Source organism: Oryctolagus cuniculus, chromosome 6 (assembly GCF_964237555.1).
Source record: "Oryctolagus cuniculus chromosome 6, mOryCun1.1, whole genome shotgun sequence".
Classification (NCBI taxonomy): domain Eukaryota; kingdom Metazoa; phylum Chordata; class Mammalia; order Lagomorpha; family Leporidae; genus Oryctolagus; species Oryctolagus cuniculus.
In genome coordinates, this window is record NC_091437.1 from 93,748,862 (window position 1) to 93,772,787 (window position 23,926).

Consider the following 23,926-nt stretch of genomic DNA (forward strand, 5'->3'; position numbering starts at 1 on the left):
CCATATGGGCACCAGTTCAAGTCCCTGCTGCTCTATTTCTGATCCAGCTGTCTGCTAATATGCCTGGAAAAGCAGCAGAAGTTGGTCTAAGTCCTTGGGCCCCTGCACCCATGTCAGAGACCCAGAAGAATCTCCAGGTTCCTGGCTTCAGATCAGCCCAGCTTGGGCTGTTGCAGTCATCTGGGGAGTGAACCAGCAGATGAAAGATCTCTCGCTCTGTCTGCCTCTGCTTCTGCCTCTCTGCAACTCTGCCTTTCAAATAAATAAATAAATCTTAAAAAAAATTCACTGTGTGCCAGGCACTGTTCTGAGTTCTTGACTTACTTCATGTCATCTAATCTTTTGACAGAACTATGACATTGAAATTCTTAATATTTCCATGTTATTGGAAAAAAACAGCTTAGAGAGCCAGATTTGCTAGCCCAAGGTTTAACTGCTAGTGAGGGCAGACACAGGGTTTGAATTCAGGTAGTCTTATTGCAAAGTACAGGTTCTTAACTACTGTACTCTTTCTTCTCTTATTGTCTTTCTTTTGGATGGTTCTTAATAAAAGAATGGAAAGCATTTTAACAACTTTTCTACATTGCATATTTTTAGACTAGATAATTCATTTTAGTGTCTCATATCCAAATAATTATTTGTTGTTAGCCATTTTGTGTCTTGGGTTTTGAAATAAATAGAAAAATAATTCCCTGTTGCTGTGCATAGCTTTACTTCTCTGACCTCTGTGAAAAAAAGAAAATCAGTCTAAAATAGATTAGCTTATGTCAAAGTTCAAATGTTATTTGATTTTTTAAAATGTAAAAATGATAAAATTTTCTATTTGTAAAATGTCTCTGTATCTAGTGGTCTCTTAATGATACCGCATGATCATTAAGAAAAATTTCTGCATAGCTGAGACTCTCCTAAGCATTACAAACATCATTCTTATTATCTACATGCTGGGGCTGCCTGTGCAATGGTGAAAAACACGAGCTCTGTTCCTTCCCACCCACAGCAGTTCTGAGGGATGATTATGTATGGAGCATTTTTTATGGCTGACCCTTTAGATACAATGATGTAATTTAAAAATTTCAAAAATTTAAAAATTTAAATTAAAAAAAAATTAAAAATTTAAAAACAATATAGCAAAAGTTTTATGTTTTTTTTTTCTGTGTATTATTTTTCTAGTACTGAATAACAAGTAATCACATACTTAACAACTTAAAACAACAGCATTTATTAACTTGCACTCAGAAGTTCAGGTGAGCTTAGATGGATTCTTCGCTTAGGATCTTGCAAGACCAAAATCTCAGTGATGGCTGAAGTGGGCTCTAACCTTGGGCTGTGGGGGAAGTGTCCACTGCATGCATCTCCAGGTCCTTGGCAGAATTTAGCTCCTTGTGGCTGAATGATGCCCCCGTTTCCTTGGTCACTGTCAGCCAAGGGCTGCTCTCAGTGCCAAGAGGCAGCATTCCTTGGTCTGTGGCCCCTTCCATCTTCAAGGTCAGCAGAAGTGTATGGATTTCTTCTCACACTTTTAATTCCTGTGACTTCCTCTTGAGACACCAGCTTGAGAAAACGCTGCTTCAAAGGGTTCAGTCAATTGGGTCAAGCCCAGTTGGCTAATTTCCATATTTTAAGGTCACCTGATTTAGTATTTTAATTGCATATGAAAGGTCCCTTCACAACAGTGCCCTAAGTTAGCATTTAATTGAAAAACCAAGTGGTGGGAGTCTTTATGGAAGAGGAAGTGTGGTGAGAGGATTTGTTAAGAATTCTGCTTGCTATGCGGTACATGCAGTTTTTTTTTTTTCTTTTTTCTTTTTTCTTTTTTTTTGTCTCTCCCTCTGGAATTTTCAGGCTCACTAGTTCTCTGTGCCTGGGAATCCATGCTAAAGATAGTTTGACTCTTTATAGTAAGCCATTATTTCTCTACCTAGTTCAGTCTTTTACTATCTTTAGGATCTGCTTCCTTCCCTTTAGTCCCAAATTTGCCTTTATGTGGATAATGTTAGCCTTATAATTACAGCTACTCTGAAATTTTCACTATGTGTTTATGAGAGGCCTCAACAAATTGAATAGTTGGTTAAGTGTAGTTTAGGAAAGTCTGAATATATAGACATGGATTTTCTAGAATAGAGCCCAGCTTAAATGACTATGGGCCTCACAAATGAGAAAAAAGGGCTTTACATATGAGAAAAAATGACTCCTGAAATACACCTGTGTTTTTGAAACTTCCTTTGTATAGTTGCTTTATGATTGCCTGGTACAGGTGGGTCTCCTCATAGAAAGGGTTGCTGACTTTACCACTGGCTTTCTGTTGCAGTGAATTTGTATCATGGCTATTGGAAATTGGAGAGATTCACAGGCCTGAGGAAGGCGTTCACTTGGGACAAGCATTATTAGAAAATGGAATCATCCACCATGGTAATTATTTTGTTAATTACTTTTTAAATCTCCATATTCACAAATTACATATATCTTAATCCCTTTGATCCATTTAGTTGATAATTCTAGACATTATAGGATGCTTACTCTTTTCAACGTTTTCTGTTACACATGCTAATATTACTGTTTTCAACGTTTTCTGTTACATATGCTAATATATGCAGGTCAGTGTTTAAGAGATTATGGATTTATAATACATTTGTTAACTTTAAGATGAACAAGTACAGCACAGGCAGGAGTTAAAAATACAGATCAAGGCTGTGGGATGTGGGGAGGGGTTTAGTTATTTGGGAGTGTTTCATGAAGGAAGTGGTATTAGTGCTAGGCATTGTAGGATGGATAGAATCCAGGTGGGCAAGAGGGCATTCCCCTGCCCCAGAGGAAATAGTAGCATTCAGCCATGGTAGTGGGGAAGTTCATGATGACCTCTGTAGGCGCTAGCAGAGTTCTCTGTGACTCTCCGGAAATGAAGACACTGGGGTGAGGCATGTGGTAAAAAAGATGGGCAGGCATTGCACCCCAGAGGTTCTAAACTTTTGTCTATCGTAGTTGGCTTATTCTGCAAGATGTCAGGAGTTGGTAACTAGTACTAAGGAGAGGTGTGATCAGAACTTGGTTTTTGAACTTGGTTTTTGCAGCAGAGAGGTTAAAGTCTGTGGAGTTAACAAGCCCCTCAACAGCTTCCTCACCCAGGAGTGAAATGCTGAGAGCTTTAGCAGGGCCATGTCCACCCACAGGAAAATACTAGGCCTATTGGAGAGATTCTTGAGAAACTCACAGAGCATATTCTTTTAAATATGTAATTGATACAATCATTTATTATATTTATGGGATATAGTACGATATTTCAGTAAGTATATGCAAGGTGTATACAAGGTGTAGTGATCAGATCAGCATAACTGGCATATTCATCACCTTAAATATTTATCATTTCTTTGTGTTGGGAGTAGTCAGAATCCTCTCTTCTAGCTGTTTTGCAGTATACAATTAATTGTTGTCAACAAGAGTTACCATGCTCTGAAATGATGTGTTTGATAACTATTTAGATATGGAGGATGAAAGCTGATGAGATATTTCAGACAACTCTGGACTTTCTGATCTGGATGGCTGAGAGAGCTAACTCATCAGGAAGGGCATATTTGAGAAAGAAGATAAAGAATCCGATGGGTTGGATGTGTGAATGGCCTGGGGAGAGTGGCCAGCAAGAGGTTGATGATTTGAATGTGAACCTTAAGGCAGAAATGGGGTGAAAGATAATTGGGAATCATTAGAAGAACATACCAGGTCAGCGCCGTGGCTCATTTGGCTAATCCTTCGCCTGAGGTGCCAGCACCCCGGGTTCTAGTCCCGGTTGGGGCGCCGGATTCTGTCCCGGTTGCTCCTCTTCCAGTCCAGCTCTCTGCTGTGGCCCAGGAAGGCAGTGGAGGATGGCCCAAGTGCTTGGGCCCTGCACCCCATGGGAGACCAGGAGGAAGCACCTGGCTCCTGGCTTTGGATCGGCGCAGCGTGCCAGCCATGGCGGCCATTTCAAGGGTGAACCAACGGAAAAAGGAAGACCTTTCTCTCTGTCTCTCTCTGTTTAACTCTGCCTTGCCTGTCAAAAAAAAAAAAAAAAAAAAAAAAAGAAAGAAAAGAAAAAGAACGTTCCAGATCCCTGAGAACACTGACAACAAACAAACCACAAGAAAGCAGTGCTAATGGAACTAAGGATAACATCTTGAAGAGTTTCTAATGTAAAATGTGGAGTAGAAAAAAAGAATTATTAATAAATATAGATATTCAGCTATGGAATTTTCATTTTCATTACCTTTGTAAAATAGAGTGATTTGCAAAAAAACAAACAACAGAAACAAAAACACAGGTCCTTCCAATGTTTTGCTGTCACACCATCTACCCAGCCAGGAGTAATCTCCCTCATCAGCCCAGTTCTCTCCCTTCCAGAATCCCCACCTTCCTCCTCCCAGCACCAGCTTCTCTCTCATTCTTTGATCTCTCCTCCCCATTTCGTGGTACACTCTTTAGGTCATAGCGGACGAGACTTTGAAAGCCATTGTATGATCCAAGCAGTCCCATGGCTTCAATTCAAGGAAGATGCACATTATGAAAATTCTGCATGGATTCAAACAACTTTTTGCACCAAAATAAGCTTACCTTTTAATTCATTTTTTCCCATGAACCTTTTGAAATATCCTCCTAGAAGTGTTGTCAGAACAGGAGCCTTATTTATCTTTCTATAGCAAATGCCTGGTGCCCAGCACACATGGGTGCTCAGTGCATATTTAATGAATGAATGAATGGCTAATTATTTAATTAAACCAGTGATACTTATAAATGTGTATGGTTTTACATTTGACTCATTATCATCTTTCTAACATCTAAAAACAATATATAGGTGCTTTTAGCACCTAGTACAATAAAAGACATCTTCAAAAGCTTACAAATAAGAATGAAAAGGCGTTGAATGTGATGGCTTCCTTCTTTTTTTGCTACTCCTTTTTTCCTTCTCTTAACCTCAAATCTAAGTGTACATTTGAGAACCAGGAGGTACTGCATTTGTTTTAATTTGCAGTTGCTGAAGCTCAGGTAGGTGGCATGTAGAGGGGCTTTGTGTACAATGAGCATTCAGAAATAGGAATTCCTTCCCCATCCGGGCTGTACGCCTCCAAGGACTGTTGTCACTAAAAAAAGCCAAGAACTGGAACATCTGTTTATGGACACCTTTTATTTATTCTTTTCCTTACTGACTCTTTCCTTCACTTTGTATGAAAACTGCTTTAAAGTGTATAAATATGTCCCAAATTGTACATCTTCTTCCTCTCTTATTCCCACTCTTACATTTAACACAGATCACTTTTCAGTTAAATTTAAACACCTAAGAATAATTGTGTGTTAATTACAGAGTTCAACCAGTAGTAGTAAGTAGAACAAAAAAACAATACTAAAAGGGATAAAGTATTAAGTTGTACATCAACAGTCAGGACAAGGGCTGATCAAGTCACTGTTTCTCATAGTGTCCATTTCACTTCAACAGGTTTCCTTTTTGGTGCTTGGTTAGTTGTCACCTGTCGCTCCCGTTTTCGTGGAGGAACGACACAGGACCCTGCGCTGTTCTTTTGTCTGCTCGGCCCTCCCCGGGTTTGCTGCTGGTTCTTCCCGGGTTGGCTACTATCCCTTCCACCTCCGTGGAAGGGCAGTTCCCCCTAGCCACATTCCCCACTTCCGCAGGGGAGCGGCACACCGCCGGCCGGCTCTCTGGGGGGCTGCACGGGTTCCCTTAGATGTTCCCCATAGATGTTCCCGGTGCATGCCGTCTCTCTCCTCCTTTATAGTCCTCCTCCGCCAATCCTAACTCGGCTGCCCACACGCCGAGTACGCTGCTCTCCTCCAATCAATAGCAAGTCCTACAGTTTATTAGTTGAACTGGAGGCAGCTGTGCGGAAGCTGTTTACTTCTCTCCCAGCGCCATATTGTGGGAGAGCAGATGCATAGAATAAGTCTTAATTCCAGTAACTCAGTCCAGTCCGGTTGCTCCCCACAGTCACCGATCAGGGAGAACATATGATATTTGTCCCTTTGGGACTGGCTTATTTCACTAAGCATGATGTTTTCCAGATTTCTCCATGTTGTTGCAAATGACCGGATTTCATTGCTTTTTACTGCTGTATAAATGGGACATGCTCAAGCTGACTTGCCCCAAATGGTAGAGTTAGAAACATGCCAGGGGATTCCAGTTCAATCCCATCAAGTTGGCATGTACCAATGCCATCTCTCTAATCAAGTGATCAATTTCAGATCACAATTGATCACACTGATAGGTCTAAGAGTCAAAGGGATCACATAAACAAGACTAGTGTCTGCTGATACTAACTGATAGAATTAAAAAGGGAGAGAACAATCCAACATGGGAAGCGGTATACACAGCAGACCCATAGAATGGCAGATGTCCTAAATAGCACTCTGGCCTCAGAATCAGCCCTTAAGGCATTCGGATCCAGGTAAAAAGCCCATGAAGTATTATAGGCGTGGAAAACCAAGACACTCTGGCAAAAAAACAAACAAACAAACAAAAAACAAAACAAAACAAAACACCTAAATGAAAGATCTCTGTGAGTGAGATCCCAGTGGAAAGAATGGGCCATCAAAGAAGGAGGTACCTTTCTCTGAAGGGAGGAGAGAACTTCCACTTTGACTATGACCTTGTCTAAATAAGATCGGAGTTGGCAAACTCAAAAGGCATCCATAGCCTTGGCAACTCATGACTAGAGCCTAGGGAGATTACTGATGCCATAAACAAGAGTGTCAATTTGTTAAGTCAACAACAGGTGCACTTACTCCTCATGTAGGATCTCTGGCTTAATGTGTTGTACAATGTGAATTAACGCTATAACGAGTACTCAAACTGTATTTTACACTTTATGTTCTGTGTGGGTGCAAACTGTTGATATCTTTACTTAATATATACTAAATTGATCTTCTGTATATAAAGATAATTGAAAATGAATCTTGATGTGAATGGGATGGGAGAGGGAGCGAGAGATGGGAGGGTTGCGGGTGGCAGGCAATTTATGGGGGGGGAAAGCCATTATAATCCATAAGCTGTACTTTGGAAATTTATATTTATTAAATAAAAGTTAAAAAACAAAAACAAAAAAAATAAAGTGTATAAATATGAACCATCCACTTGTATTGATACTGGGTGGAGTAGTTTTAAGCCTGTCTTTTTGCCCTGTCCTTCTTCATAAAATCCAGCTACTTGCATACTTTCTTTTGGGAAGACAGAAATCTACCAGGATGGGAAAACTAATTATATTGCAGAGAATATTGGCAAGAGAAACTATGAATAACCTCAGCTTCTGAAGCAAAGAAATACACTAAACAAATCTCAATACACTACCTAACATTATAGAAGCTAATTTTCTACTCATATAAAAATCCATCAGTGGTGGAGGATCAGAGTATGATAGTCTGCTCCTTTGCAGTGTTTAGGTACTTGGAGGAGTCAGCCATCCTCAAGTTGTAGCTCCCCAAGGTCACCTTGAGGGTTTTTTCTTTGTTTGTTTTGGCTTTTAAGTGCTTATGTACTTCCCATTATGCATCATTTTTGTGCACATGTCCTTGGCCACAACTCAATTACATGGTCACCCTTGATTGCAAGAGAAATTGAGAAATGTTGTATAGTGTATGCCATGAAACAAAAGTTGCTGATAAACAACGACCCAGTTTTTTTTTTTTTAACTGAGGCATAGCTCCCCATTATATTGAAGTTCTGTGGGATCATACTAAAGACCAAGTATTATGTGTATGTATATGTGTGTGTGCATTAACATTTTACAGTGGCACCTGCTTATAGTAGCCACAAAATGCCTTTAGAATTGCTATTTTCTATTTTAACACTTCTCTTTTCCATTGAAGTTTTGTGACCTCTGTTATCAATTTGAATGACTTCAAACTATTATGAATTAGACATATTAAAATTATCTTAAAACTATGTCAACAACTGATGATACCATGTTAATTGCTTAAAAAGTGTTGGATGGTCAACTTTTTAATACTTCTTTATTTTTGTACTTACCTTTCTTCTGGAAAGAGCTAAACTGAGTTTGAGTGCAGCTTTTTCCTTTTTGGCTATGGGGTTTCTTATAATGGATAAGGATCCTTTATAGTAACTTTTAGTTCCAGAGCTAGAAAGAGTCAGGTTGTAGGGGAAGGATGTACTTTCAGAGGAATTGCAGGAATGTTTTCATTTCACCTTTCTATTCCTTTTTCAGTGTTTTGACAAACAGATCTCTGAATCAAATGAGAAATTTTTGCATATTTGCCTAGTGAATTGGTTTCTGAAAATTGGTGACAGCTATTATGGGAGTAATTTTACAATAGCAAAACTGTGATATAACTTTGTAGAAATAAGTAACCAGTTAAATACATTGAGACCAATTGCAGGTATTATAAGGTAGAATTGAAATGGCATGTATTAAATATCTTTGTAGACATAGTCTTTTAGTCTCATCTGTTCTTTAGTTCATGACTGATGAAAAATTTGAAAGGAACTGCAAAGTTGCATAGCAGGGAATCACCGCAGCAATTCTGTTAACGTTTTTCTGACATTATTGTACTGCCCCTGCTGAAAAGGAAAAGAAACTCAAAGTGAAACTTTTTTTGAAGCCATTTATTAAAATGGAAAATTTCAGTCCTAATCAGTTTTTTGATCTTAGACGCACTTTTTCCAGCAATATGATTTGGAAAGGAAAATACATTTTTCAATTAGAATTTATTTTGAAATTTCAAATGAAAAAATACCTTAAATATTTAATTTTGAGAATTGACAACTCTTTTGAACGGTGATATATGTATATCTATGTATGTGTGTATGTATAAAACTTGATTAACTTTTTTGAGAGATATAGCACTGAATTCTTACTATTAATATTGTTCTGATCATCACTGTTTGATTGCAATGTGGCCTTCATTTTACTCCTGTAAGAATTTGGTTGGTTATAATGTCAGATATGGCAAACAGATTTTTTTTTTATCACAAGAAACCAATTTTTTTAAAAAAACTCTGAACTAATTCAGATTCCTCCAAACTAGAAGTAACAGAACATATCCCATTTTACATCAATGAAGTAATTCTATTAGAATGAAGAATTAGGAGCCAAATGTGCTAGTTTTATTTGTGTGTCGTTCCAGCTGCACTTTAGTGAAAATAGAATTCCTAAAATACAGTTGAATGAACCATCTGCTTTAAAGAGAAGAAGCAAAAAAAGTTGACTATCATTGCTATTATTCTCTTTGCGAATACGGTTGAGAACTTCGTCTGAGGCAAAGCTGTACTGTAGTGGAATCCTTGGGTTGAGGCAGCATATACTTTCTCTCTGATATTAAGTTAGTATTCATCTTGTCTGGCTCTCTTATTTATAGTCTAAATGCTGATGTGAGAATTCAGAACCCTTATTTGTTACATCCTGTGGTGTGCTAAAGTTATCTCATATAAGCTTGTAAGGGCTGATAGTTAAATTAAAATATTTATATGCTGTCTGGATGTGTAAACATAATCATTATTAAAAATTAAAATATGTAAACATGTAAGTACATAGATTGTATTAAAAATAGCCATAATGCATTCTTATAAGTTACCACTTCCAAATTATTTTATTACATTTTGCAGTTATCTATTCTCGTGAGGTTATTTATGGTTCTTGTTTCTGTGTGGTAGAAATCCCATATAATGATGTGCCACTGCTGTGAGTAACTCTGCTTGCAGTGACTTTGTGTTGGTAAACTTGAAATTGGCCGAAGTGGGAGGGTTTACACCAGAGCTCTCCCTCTCCTCTCCCCAGCTCCACCACCTAGAGAGCCAGCTGTTAAAGCTTTCCTGTCTTTGCTTAAATGTCTCATTAGGGAAATTTCTCACTGTATGACCTGTACTGTTACTAGTTAATAAACCCATTTTGCATGCTAGAGAACTATCTTGCATTTTTCCAAGCCCATAATTGAGTTGCAGATTAGCTCAAGGTTAACAGTCACTCACAAGAGCTTTCCTTCAGCAAAGCAATCCATTTTGAATAGAATAAGCTATGACTTTTATTTTTGACAAGAGATATGTGGGCCCAGCAAGTCCTTGAATTTTGTAGTATCAAGATAATAATTGAATAATAAGAATGGAGATAGACTGACTCCTTAGGATGAATAAATGATCTTGAAATATGCCCTAGGATTTCAGCATGTCTCTCTTGATTTTGTTTTCTTTTTACATGTGCTTTTCTCTTTATGGCTTGGCCTGGGGTAAAAAGATGCCACAGAGCTATGTTGTCTATTTTGGACAACAGTGTTAGAGTAGTTTTATGACTGTCCCTGAATATTGGCGGAGTATATGATACCCCTTGAACTGAGAAGGAATCCTGAGACCAGAGAATGAGGCAGGAAGCTCCATCTAAGAATAAAAGAATTCATTAGGGCAACTTAAACAAAGGATTCCAGCCCAGGATGAAGAAGCCATCTAGACAAAGTGGTTCAAGTGAGATTTTTTTTTATACCATAGGATTGTAGTAGGAAAAAGACTTTGTACATTGACAGATCAATATAGTGTGGAGCTCGTACTACAACATTATTTAACTATACTTCAGGAGTTAGCCCCTCAGGTGTCTTGCTGGCCTTTCTAACATAATCGGGAAGGCTTGTGCTAGCACTTAAACCTTATGGTGGGGCCAGCAAGTTGGGCAGGTAGGCAGCGCTGTGGCCAGAATGGAGGGGCTGGGCGTGTGTTCATTGCAGCAGTGAAGATGCTTTTGGGAGACTTACATTCCATTTTGGCGTGCTTAGATTTAGTCTGGACTCCACTTTCTGCTAATGCACACCCTGGGTGGTAGCAAGTACTTGATTCCCTGCTACCCAAGGTGGGGACCTGGGTTGAATTCCAGGCTCCTTGATTTGTTCTAGTCCAACTCTAGCTGTGGCAAGCATTTGGGGAATGAACCAGCGGGTGGAAGATATATTCTTCCTCTTGCTCCTCTGGTCTTCTTCCTCTTTTCCGCTTCCTCTTCCCCTTCCATCCCTCTTTCCTTCCTCTCTTCCTCCCTTTTTCTTTCCTTCTCTCTCTCTCTCCTTCTTTTCTGATAAGAACAGATACTACACTTGATCTTAGCCAAAAGGCCGAGAAGCGATCTCTCTCGTTCTTTTCCTCTTCTCCCTTCCCCCCTCCTCTCCTCCCCTCCCCTTCTTTCTCCTCCTCACCCCCCATTTAAAATTAATTAATTAACTGGAGGGGTAAGGCTCCAGATGGAGTTAATATGGTTTGCTTTCACAGAGGTGTAAGCCAGGTACAAAATCTGGATAGACTGGGATAAAAAGTTAAATATTCACGTGTGTGCGTGTGCATGTGTGTGTGTGCATGTGCACAGGTGTTTCTCACAAGTATTTTGACATTCTCCTGCTGTTGCCAAATGTTGTTAATGAGATGAATTCTGACAACTTTTCCTTCCATTTCTGGTAAAAAGCAAAGGGCTAAGTCTGTTATCTAAACATCCAAATATAGTTATTGCAGTACATTTTCTCCTCTATAGTTGTTGCAATCCCTAAAAAATTTTTTGAAATACAAAGTCTTGGAACTTCAATTTGAAGTTTTCTTACTAGAGCAGTCTTTTTTTTTTTTTTTTTTTTTTTTTTTTTTTTTTTTTTTTTTTTTTTTTTTATTAGGCCACATACAAAACTATAGCCTGGAAAAAAAGACAACTTGAGAGGTGATTTAATAGGGGTCCTTTTTCCCAGCTTTATTGAGATATGAAGGACAAATAAAATCTGTATGTACTTGTGGTATACAACATAATGTTTGATATACAAATTATGGAATGATTGTCTCAACCAAGCTAATTAACGTATCTGTCATCTCAAATAATTACCAGGTTTGTGTGTGTGGTGAGAATCTTTAAGATCTACTGTTAACAATTTTCAAGTATGCAATATCCTATACTACATTTTCTCCATACATTGATTCATCAGTTGACACTTAGGTTGATTACATATCTTGGTTATTGTGAATAATATGGCATTGAACATAGGAGTGCAGATGTCTCTTTGCATACTGATTTTATTTCCTTTGAATTGATAATCAGAGATGGGATTGCTATATTATATAACAGTTCTATTTCATATTAGCTTTACTAATTGACATTTCCATCAACAGCTTACAAGAATTCCCTTTTCTTCACATCCTCACTAACTCTGCTCTTTTATCTTTCTGATAATATCTATCGACAGATGTATAAGGTTATATCTTATTGTGGTTTTGATTTACATTTCCCTGATGGTTAGAGGTGTTGAATACCTCATTGCCATCTGAATTTTTTTCTTTTTAGAAGTACCTATTTAGGTTCTGTGTACAATTTTTAATTGAATTACTTGTATTTTTGATATTGAGTTTAATGAGTTCCTTAGATGTTTTGGATATTAACTCCATATTGGATATATGGCCTACAAACACCTTTTCCATTCTGTAGCTTGCATTTTCATTTTGTTAATGTTTTTGTTTGCTGTGTGGAACCATTTTAGTTTGCTAAAGTCTTGTTTGTCTATTTTTTGCTTTGTAGCGTGTGCTTTTGCCATTATATCCAAAAAACCTTTCCTCTATGCTTTTTTATTTTTTTATCCACAAAATTTTTTGCTTTTTTAACCAGCAAGTTTTTAAAATTTTTTATACTTTTTTAGCATTTTGCTACATCCACTTAAAATGCAGACATTTTATACATATACATTTTTTTCTTGAAAACAGATATTACTATCACAGAGTGAGAGATTCATGACAATAATCATAGCATGGGGAAAGAAAAGTATAATGTCATTTATTTGGAAGATTCAGTAAAGCAATATTTATAGCTGAATACCCAATGATAGGACACACACACATTCTTTATACTCTTTGTATTCCATAGCTTTGTTTTCGTGGATTGAGCTGCTATAAATATGGGAATGCAGGTAACTCTTTCATTCGCTGATTTAATTTCTTTTGGATATATTCCCAAGAGTGGGAGAGCTTGCTCATATGGTAGATCTATTTTTAGTTTTCTGAGGAATCTCAATACTGTTTTCCCCAATGGTTGTACCAATGTGTACTCCGACCCATGGTGTATTTGGGTATCTTTTTCTCCACAGCCTCTCCAGCATTTGCTATTTTTTGACTTTTGGAGTGAAGCAAAGAGACCATCTTTCCCCATTATGTGTTCTTGGAAACTTTCTAAAAGATCAGTTGACCATAAATACGTGGATTTATTCCTGGAATCTCTATTCTGTTTCGTTAGTCTAGTTGTCTGCTTTTATGTCAGTACAATGCTGTTTTGATAAGTATAGCTTTGTAGTATATTTTCAAGTCAAGTAATGAGATGCTACCACTTTATTGCTTTTGCTTAAGATTACTTTGGTAGGACACGGTCTTTTGTAGTTCCATATAGATTTTTAGATTTACCTTTTTACTTCTGTAAAGTAGAAACTTGAATTTTGACAGAGATTGCATTGAATCTATAGGTGGCTTTGGGTAGATGGACGTTTAACACTGTTTATTCTTCTAATCCATAAACCTGGAATGTATTTCCATTTACTTATGTGTTCTGTTTCCATCATTGGTGTTTTGTGATTTTCAGTGTTCAGATCTTTCACACCCATAGTCAAACTTACTTGTAAGTAATTTGTTTATGCTTTTGTAAATATAATCATTTTCTTAATTTGTTTTTTAGATACTCCATTTAAATAGAAATGCTAATGATTTTTGTATGTTGATTTTGTATTCTGCCACATTACTGAAATCATGTTTTGGTTCCAATGGTTTTGGGGTACGGTTTTTAGAGTTTTCTCTATGTCACATCATGCCAACTGCAAATAGACAGTATTTCTTCCTTTTGATTTTGTTTTTAATCTATTTATTCTGGTTAGGACTTCCAGTACTTCACTAAGTACAAATGACGAGCGTAGACATCATTGCCTTCTTATTCCTTATCTTAGATGATAAGTCTTCAGCTTTTCCCTGTTGAATATGAAGTTAACTGTGGGCCTGTCAGCTATGGTCTTTATTATGTTGAAGTACATACACAATTTGTTGAAGCTTTTATTGTGAAAGGATGTTGAATTATGCCAAATGCTTTTTCTAAATCTGTTTAGGTGACCATATGCTGTTCATCCTCCATTCACTTTATGTGGTGTATTATATTGATTCATTTGCATATGTTGAACCTTCTTGCATCTCAGGGATAAATCCCACTTGATGATGATGTATGACCCTTTTGCTACACTGTTGCATAAGGTTTGCCAGTATTTCATTGAGGATGTTTGCATCTATGTTCATCAGGAATATTGGCCTATAGTTTTCTTAAAATGTTCTTGTCTGGCTTTGGTATCATGGCTTCCAGCCATGGTGGTGGTGGCTAGAGCCTAGGATGGTGTCCAGGTTGTAGATAGTGCCATAGATAAGACTGCACCATTTTACTAACATTCCCCCATTTTGTTTTTTGTAAAGCAAGAGTTGTATGGGGTTACATTATTCTCAAAAGTCCAGGAGGGGTAGAGGTACAATGATCTGTCTTTAAAGCTACTTCCTGATGACATGGGGTGATGAAGTACTCTCGAGCTGCTGTCTCCTGGGTGGGGAGCCAAGTATATCCCTGCAGCAGCATTTGGTTGACTGCCTGGCTGGTGAAGGCCTTGGTTCGTTCCATTATCAATTCATGTAAACACTTAAAAAACACAATAGTATAAAAGACAGGGTGAGAATAGCAACCAGTGTTCCTAGCAGTGGCATTAACCAAGCAATGAGAGGATTTTATAGAGGAGAGGAAATGAGGAAGGTCTCTGGACCCTTGTGAAGACTGGTGGACATGGTTTAAAGCTAATTCCAACCAAGACTGGGAGAAAGGCCACTCATGTTTTTCAGGTCGAGGGGTTCGTGTGTAGAGAAATTCTGAACAATCATAAAACATGAAGTGGGGGAGAGGATCATCAATACACACAGGTTGGCAATAGAGCCATTGATGTTAGAGTAGAGGCTATGATTACAAAGGAATGATGCCCCAAGTGGGCTAGATAGGGTCTAGAACAAAGGACAGAGTCATTAATGGAGAACATAACAAAGCTGCTGTCTAAACATGAGTAAGTTTTCCGATTGAGAGGCACATAGAACCTGACAGAGGGGCCTGATAATAAATTGTTGAGCTGTAAGGCCTTGTCAGTTATGAGGCCCAGACCTATCTATCTCTTCACATGGGGTGTGAACCTCCTTGGAAAGGCACCCTGTTGACTTCCATTAGCTAGCTGGCCTGGGAGGAGAGCTGGCCAGGTAAAGGCAGGTGACATCTTCTGCCTGACATATTACTGACCTCACTTGGCCATTCCCTCAGCAGTGGTGATCACTTTGGAAGCTGGGTCGAATGGAGAGCTTTTCAGGTTGGAGCCAGCAAGATCTGCAGCTCTGACCTGGGCATCCTTTGATTCCAGGGCAGTTCCATTTCCAGTGATCCAACTCTGGCTGGTAGAGCTGCCAGGGTGTGGGGAGCAACTCGGACTAGACTAAGTTACTGGAATTAAGACTTATTCTATGCATCTGCTCTCCCACAATATGGCGCTGGGAGAGGAGTAAACAACTTCTACACAGCTGCCTCCAGTTTGACCAATAACCTGCAGGAGCTGATCCTGCTCCTGATTGGAGGAGAGCAGCGTACTTGGCGTGTGGGTAGCAGAGTTGGGATTGGTGGAAGAGGACTATAAAGGAGGAGAGAGACAACATGCACCAGGAACATCTAAAAGGAAAATCTATCTGAAGGAACACCTGAGCAGCCCCTGAGAGAGCCGGCCGGCGGTGTGCCGCTCCCCCGCGGAAGTGGGGAAAGTGGCAGGGGGCACCGCCCTTCCACGGAGGTGGAAGGATTGGCAGCCAACCCGGGAAGAACCAGCAGCAAACCCGGGAAGGGCCGAGCAGACAAAAGAACAGCGCAGGGTCCTGTGTCGTTCCTCTGAGAAGAGGGGGAGCGACACCAGGGATCTTCATAAGCTGACTTCTGCTGAAGCCCTGGCTTTCCGCATTGAAAGCCACTGCAGTGGACTGGCCTGTTGGGTCTCTTTGAGGGAAGATCACTGTTTAGAACAGCCATTAATAGGCCTGCCGCCTATCTTTACATTGCTTTTGATGCCTAGCTTCCTTTTCCTCCTGGTTTTTGTTAAAGCAGACCAAAAGATGCAAGTCAAGGGGGTATTCAAGTCCCATCTGTAATCTTTGTGGCCTAAACTTGAAGTCTGTAGTCACAGGCATGTTCTGATAGTGGCTTTTTGTGAGGTAGACAATGCCCGTGAGGAAAGCTATGTCCTTACTTTAAAACTTCTTCTCCCTTTGTTTGGTCTGAAAGGGAGGTTTTGCCTGTTTACTGTGCTGATGGTGAAGTAAATCTAGCTGTGAAATTATAATTTAAGTTCTCATTTTGGCTATGCTGTTACAGATGTTAGCCATCCCTCTTATAAGGTCTAAAAATCAAAATGTATACTCTAGAGAGTCCTTCAGAATTGAATTAGTTTCCTATCCTGAAGAGAATAGAGAAATGAGGAAACAAGTCAGGCTTAAAATAGAGAAAGGGAGCCAGTCCCAGATCACTTACTGACAATAGCAGTATCAAATGAAAACTTAGCAAGCAATTTCAACCATTAGATAACAACTTAGGAAAAACATTTACCAGAAGGTCCAATGCCTTCTATACATTCTAAGAATACATGTATTCGGAAATATCTCTTAAACATCTAACATGGTATAGCTGCTTGTTTAACCAGCAAACTCAAACACAAACATATAAAAATGTTTTTAGTTTCTTTCTACCAACAAATTGAAAACATCTGATACAGAGATTTGGGAATCAAAATATGTCCCTGATTAATTTTAGCAGTTTAAATTTATGAGCAATTAATTATCTGAAAGCCAATTAAAACAAAGCTCTTAATAAATTTTCCCATGTAGACATACTATATGTGCACACGTGTAACCTAACATACAAGATAGAACAATAGAGCAGCTTCAGTAATAGTTTCCTAAAATCTTAAGCTGTTTTTTTTTTTTTTATTACCATGAACCAATTAGAATTATTTTCTTCTCTTAGTGACCTCAATTAACCATACTTTTTCCCAATTGGAACCATTATTGGCTTCATCTGTTTACAGAGCCATCCCAAAGTACTGAATACAATAGAAGTGGCTGGAAAAAGTCCATCGAAACCTATACAAAACTGGATGACCAAAGACTTTAAATAGCCACGTTTAAAATTGTAAACTCACTAATCAACAAGAGGCACTTTTATATTTCACATAGTATTTTTGAAAGCACCTGTAGGATTCTATAAAACATTTAACCTTTTTAGGCCTCTGGGCCTTTCTCATTTAGATAACCATCATGTCCAGTAACACAAGGTCATTACACTTTTTAGCTTTCAGACAATTCTGTCAGTAGCAGCTTATATTATCAAAACTTAAAATTTAGCACCACTTCACATTTTGACAGTACTTTTAATATAATCCAAATAGCCTGATTAGTTGGTGTCTCTACAAAATGAGACATATCCTTTGACATTTCCAGGGGCCCAACTGGAAATACCAAAATCCAAATTCTTTGGAACTTTGATTTTTTTTTTTTTTTGAATGCCTGACAAAGATGCCAAGAAGGCTTAAAATATCTGGTTGAAATAAGATCCCTTAACATCATGAATAATATAGACCAGATTTGAACACTGTTACAAGGCAATTATTCAAATGTTTTAGTGGTGGAGGTCAAAGACTTGATTTTTTCTCTCTGGCTGACTCATGATAAAACAAAAGAGCCATCAGAGAGTTGGCTACCTAATTTGTTTCTTGATAAGCAGGGAGCTCAGAAGGATGGGATCACCACTCCTTTGCTGTTCTTAGGGTAAAACTGCAGCAGGAGAACAAGGGGCAAAGACCAGTTGGAGGATAAGGGCTGGAGGGTGAAAGCAAGGAGAAAGCCATTTGCAAACTTGTGAGAGGGGGGAAAAAAAAAAACTTGTGGGAGGGTCATTGATAAGACAGGGGGAGTAGACTTTGGACCAAGCCTGGTTCTAAGATAAAGTTGAAATTCCTGGGTGGGAGGGGATGGTACAGTGAGCTGAAACAGTGAGAGCTGGGGCTGCAAACTTAGAAGGAAGGGATTTCGTCTCAGGCCCTTGACCTCTAGAAGAAACTTTGGAGGCCAAAAGGACCTGAGCCAGAGAGCAGGATGTACACATAGAAGGTTTAGATCAAAGATGGGAAAAAGCTTGAACATATGGGATCTTCCTTTTTCCTGATTGCTCACAAAAGTGACAAAGCTATCATGGTTAGCGTTTGAGGTCTGGAGCCAATTTGAGAGGGACCATATTACTTACAATGCAACCAAGAGGAGAATTGGATGGAACACAGGAAGAAGAAGTTCCCATGGCAACCTGTAGTTGGATTGTAGGTATCGGGCGTCCCCGAGATCACGGCCATCTGACTGATGAGACAATATGGGAACAGAGGCCAGGGGTTGTCACCCACATGCTCAGTGGAGCCTAGGGCTTAGCCCATAGAAGGGAAACAGAAGGTTGAGTCGTCACCCACAACCACTGTTACCCAGATGCAGTTTCTGTAGTGGCACAAAGCTGTAGGAGTTGCAGTGCCCAGTACCGGCACTTTGAGATGAGAGCAGAACTACAACCCGTAGTGGAGGCTGCTGTGGGAATTCTCCGTTCCACGCCTTACCTCCAAATTTGGAAGGCTGGTGTGTAGATGGAGATCACGAAGTGTTTGGTGGAGTGGAAGGAGTTCTGGGAGTGGGTTTTGTGACTGGTAGGAATCCAGGACCCCAAGACAGCTCAGAAATACCCGAAGGGAGAGCAGAGTCACTGGGGGAGGCCAGACGCGAGTCATGGCACCAATGTAAGGCTGCCGTAAAACACACCAAACACTGGACTGAGGGAAAGAGTTTATTGGTGGGGAAACCCAACAGACCAGAGGGAAGGGGCGCAGAAGGAAAAGAGGGGGAAGGAGAGCGTATGAGAGACAGAGACAGAGAGGTAGAGAGACAGAGAGAGAGAGAGAAAGAGATCAAGAGAACTGGATTTTTAAAATGTTCCTTTCTCCTCAACCTTTTGGAAGAATTTCAGAAAGATTGGCCTGAATTGTTCTTAAGTGTTTGGTAGAATTCTTCAGTGAAACTATCTTGTCCTTATGTGGGAGTCTTTATGAATATGAAAATCTATCCTGAGGATAGTAATGAAAGCTGGCAACTCATTTTCCACTAAGAGATACATAAATTTCAAGTGACTTGTAAGGAAAGCTTTTCTTAGTGTAAGAACTGTTATAATTTTGGATTCAGTAACATTGAAATTATTTAATCTAATTGGGGGGTCTAAACACAGGACAAATGGTCAAGACTGATGTGGGTGATCTTGGCCTGATCACAGTGAGATAAAACAGATAAGCACTGAAATTCATTTCTAGGACTGAGGATCAAATCGGAATTCAGTAATCTGGGTGTCTGCTCTTTGGAGGGCACTTTTTGCCTTGCTTTGTGGTATTGTGAAGGAATATAAAACAAAAACTCATATGTTTATACAAATATGCTATAAATTTATATGAATAAGTACATATTTTATACCAGCCAAATTTTGCTAATGTCAATTTAGTTGCAAAATAGTTATATGAAAATTATTGATATATTAAATTAACAGAATTTTATTATAACTCTTAGTAGCAAAACATTGGATTGGCCTTGCTGTGTTAGAAAAGCACAAACTTGGTCTGGTGTTGTGGCACAGGTTAAGCCACTGCTTGCAGTGCCAGCATTCCATATTTGAGTGCTGGGAGTCTCGACTGCTGCTCTTGAGATCCAGTTCCGTGCTAATGTGCCTGGTAAAGCAGCAGAGGATGGCACAAGTACTTAGACCCCCCACCTGGGAGACCAGAGGGAGTTCTGGGCTCTCAGCTTCTACTCCTACCAACCTTGGCCATTGTGGCCATTTGAGGAGTAAACCAGTGGATGGAAAAAATCTCTCTATATATCTATCTCTTTTCCCTGACCTGTATTTGTCTGTCACTCTGCCTTTCAAATAAGCAAATAAATAAATATTTAAAAAAAAATAAAAGTAGGAGGCTGGCACTTTGGCTCAGCAGGTTAAAGCCACGGCCTACAGCACTGGCTTCTCATATGGGCAATGTCTTTTGTCCCAGCTGCTCCACTTCTGATCCAGCTCCCTGGTATTGAGCCTGGGAAAGCAGTGGAAGATGGCCCAAGTGCTTAGGCCCCTGCACCCACAATGTAGTTCAGGAAGAAGCTCCTGGCTCCTGGCTTCGACCTGACTTAGTCCTGGCTGTTTCAGCCATTTGGAGAGTGAACAAGCAGATGGAAGATATCTCTTTGTCTGTCTGTCTGTCTGTCTGTCTCTCTTTCTAACCCTGCCTTTCAAATAAATAAATCTTTAAAAAAAGAGTAAAAAGTTTTTACAGCATTGAAAGTTTCAGTATTTGGGAATGTGTATTTTATAGGTATATATCTTTTTAACTTAGCACTTTTCAGATTGTAAGTATTTTAATATATTGTTCCTATGTTTTTAGTTACAGATAAACATCAATTCAAACCAGAGCAAATGTTATATAGATTTCGCTATGATGATGGAACATTTTATCCAAGAAATGAGATGCAGGATGTGATTTCGAAGGTAAGGACTCGTCTTGCAACGTCTTCAATAGCAGAATTCATGTTGTCTTACTAAAGAAAGATAAAAGACTGTAGACAGACTTAAATTCTTCTAGTTTGGAAAGTTTATAAAGTAAATAATACAAGTATAGCCTCTTTTCTTTTTTTTAGTGTTCCAACAATTCTAATGTTAGACTATTTTTCTGTTCCCTTACATCGTTCTAAATGGAAATAGTGGCATTGCATCATTTAAGAGGTTATAGACATTGGAAGTTGTTTCACATGTAGCAACAGGTGGTTGTGATACTTGAATAAATATAAAAGATATATATAATAAATGTAACATCAGTTTTGTACACTTGGCAAAATTTATATTGACATGTAACAAACAAGAATAGACATTGCACTGTATAGATTTTTTTGTTTAAATTTTGTCTGGAAATTTCACATTCTAAGAAAAATAATTTAGAAATTTTTATTTATTATATTATTTGTATAAATATTACAAATTCATAACACAATTTGATCCTATTCCTTCATAGGTTTAAATCGTAGCATTTTTATGATAAACGTAACATTTGAATGATTTTTGAGGCTTTAAAATGACTCAAGAATGTTGACAGTGAACTTCTTTGAAATTATCATCGCCATGATCCTTGAGTATTCTTACTTAATATTTGACATATATTTTATACAGGGTGTAAGATTATACTGTCGTCTTCACAGTCTGTTTACTCCAGTGATAAGGTGAGTCTCATTTATAAGTTCTGGAAAACTTAGAGCGAAATGTTTGTATTGTGTCTCACAAAGTAGAGAGAAGTAGAAAAGAATGAGTGTTTGTGGACTTTCTGCCATCTTCCTGTCACAGATACCCTGCAAATATTTTTGATAACTTAATAGTAAGCACTAAACTTGTAGAACTGGATGCTTACCGTTTTTTTCTGCTAAACTAATAGAAAAAATAATGGTTTAACTTTCCATTTACCTGTGTAGATTAAGGTTGCATGTGAGTGTAAGTACATTCTGAAAATACATTGTAGCCATATGGGACTTCTTATCAATAAAGTAATATTTTGTAAGAGTTGATAAGAAGGAGTTATTCTTTGGCTAGAAGTGACTTTATGAGTTGTCTTGAAAATGTCTGGGAAGAAGTTGTAAAACAGATGGAATGTATAATAGTTGTGCTTTTAGTATGTGTGAATTTAGCTTATACAGAGATAATTACTTAGTGTGAAAAATGGCAGTCCTACATATGATCCATAATTGATGACCCTTTTCTTTCTTAGTGAAGTTCATGGTAGCTAAGAGGAGATGGGCAATGACAGATTTAAAAGATAAAAATGCTGTTGATTACTAACTATGTTACTAATTTATTAGTTATTAATAAGTGGCTAATCTTGTTCATTTATCATTGAAATTGCAGAAATTTCAAGTATATCTCAGGGAGCTTTTTTATGGACTAGGTAGAATGATGTAAATATTAGTTGTAAATTATTGACCAAGGCTAAAGGACAGCAAATAGAATTAGTAAGTATTACTTACTTCCAGTATTTTTTTTGCAGTTTGGATTTTGTGACATTTTGGCAAAGACTGTCATTCTCTCATTCCCCTTTTGATCCAGGCCCAGAAAATAAATGCATTATAGATTTTTGCCCTTGGGCAAAAAAGCTTTAAAAAATTTCTCAGTTCCAGGAAGTCTGCTGAATGAGGAGGCCAGTCTATCCCCTCAATTCCCTGGGGATGTGGTGTCTCTGTGTCCCACTCTGATCAGACCTTATGTGCATGGCAAGCTATTCATGTGTCTCCTGCAGGGGCAGGCCTGCTGGTTTTCCACTACACCACGGCTGAAAATATACAAGGAATCCTGTCGTGCAAATCCCGTTTTCCTGGGAATGCGGAAGGGGACGAGGGCACCGTTTTATTTTTTTCCTGTAGAACCTACCATAATTTAAAGAGAAGAAATTCTATTTCATTGTTATTTCATTAATGAGTTATGTATTGCTAGCTAAATTAGTATCAGGAATACAGTGGAAATAATATATTTGGATAGAAAAGAATATGGAAGAAGAGAATATGAGGCTCTTCCATAATATGAGCTGTTGAAGGAGTTCTCAGCTGTTACACACGCTTTGTAAATCTCTCTTCACTGGTGACCTTTTCTGTTGCACAGTGATACTAAATGAAAGTGTTCTCTTGAGCTCACCATCGCCTTGCTTAATGTTTTTGGTTTCTTTCTTTTTTTAATAGAGATAAAGATTACCATTTAAGGACCTACAAATCTGTGGTCATGGCCAACAAACTGATAGACTGGTTAATTGCACAGGTAAATAGCAAAACAGATGCCACTGAGCTTTTTTTAAATTCCTTGCTGCCTTAGACTTTGAGCATGTGAGTTCTGCATTTTTCATGATAGCTGCCTGTAGATGAATCACAGTGAAGTAACTCGCTTGGGTTCATACAACTAATATGAAACAGATTCAGGATTTGAACCTAGATAATCTGAATTCTGTCAAACTTGATTTTTATGCTGTCTTGTCTTTCAAAAGGAAAGTGTCCCTATTTTTTAAATATCATCTGAAATTCATCAAAAAATGCTAAGCATTGGTTTATCATTGAAGAAAGCTGTCCTCATATTACTAAAATTGTTTGCTTTTTTTTACTAACTTACTTTAAATTATCTATTAGTCCTAGCAAGTTATACTAATGTCTCTGCACTTTTCTCTGTTAGATAATAAGTGTACTTTGCTAACATGAGTTTTAATATCTGTCTACAACCATTTTAACTAGGAAAGCACAGCTTTGATTATTGTTCCTGTTTCATCACTTCTTGGAATTTGGATGCTGACTGCTAGCTACTCAGTGAACCAAATTAGAATATCTAGCTTATCATAATAGATATTAAAATATATATTTGAATGTTTTCTCATACTAAGTCAACTAATAAATGACCGAATGCTTTCCATCTGTTAAAGAAAAGGCTAAGAAAACCAATATCCACTTTAAGTAAACTTATTGTTTTGGAGGAGGGAATATTGCTTAGTTGAAATTACATTGCTACACTTAGATATTTGAGTCAACTTCATAAGCAGTTTGACTTTCTTCTTTTTAAAGCTAGTGGCTTACCTTTTTGTTACAAGTAGATAATAGCATTTGCTATTTCATCATGAAATGTCTACTTTTATCTTGTTAATATTTAATCCATATTTGGTTTATCTGAACACATATATTGAGTTCTTTATTCTTCAATATTCATTTCTAGACTGTTCAAGACAACCTAACTTTGTATGTTATAGGAGCTGATTTAAATATATCTAG

General features: G+C 38.1%; 1 protein-coding gene and 1 pseudogene across 2 annotated transcripts in view; one reads left to right on the forward strand and one right to left on the reverse strand.

Moving 5' to 3' along the window:
- PREX2 (phosphatidylinositol-3,4,5-trisphosphate dependent Rac exchange factor 2) overlaps positions 1-23,926 on the forward strand; it is a 326,634-nt gene that overhangs the window by 113,810 nt on the left and 188,898 nt on the right. For both annotated transcript variants that reach the window (XM_017341384.3, XM_002710460.5), the window contains exons 11-14: positions 2,309-2,409; positions 20,530-20,633; positions 21,309-21,358; positions 22,859-22,934. In XM_017341384.3, coding sequence (XP_017196873.2) covers positions 2,309-2,409; positions 20,530-20,633; positions 21,309-21,358; positions 22,859-22,934 — 331 coding nt within the window. The remainder of the gene's footprint in view (positions 1-2,308; positions 2,410-20,529; positions 20,634-21,308; positions 21,359-22,858; positions 22,935-23,926) is intronic.
- Positions 11,007-11,091, reverse strand: LOC127490896 (U2 spliceosomal RNA; annotated as a pseudogene).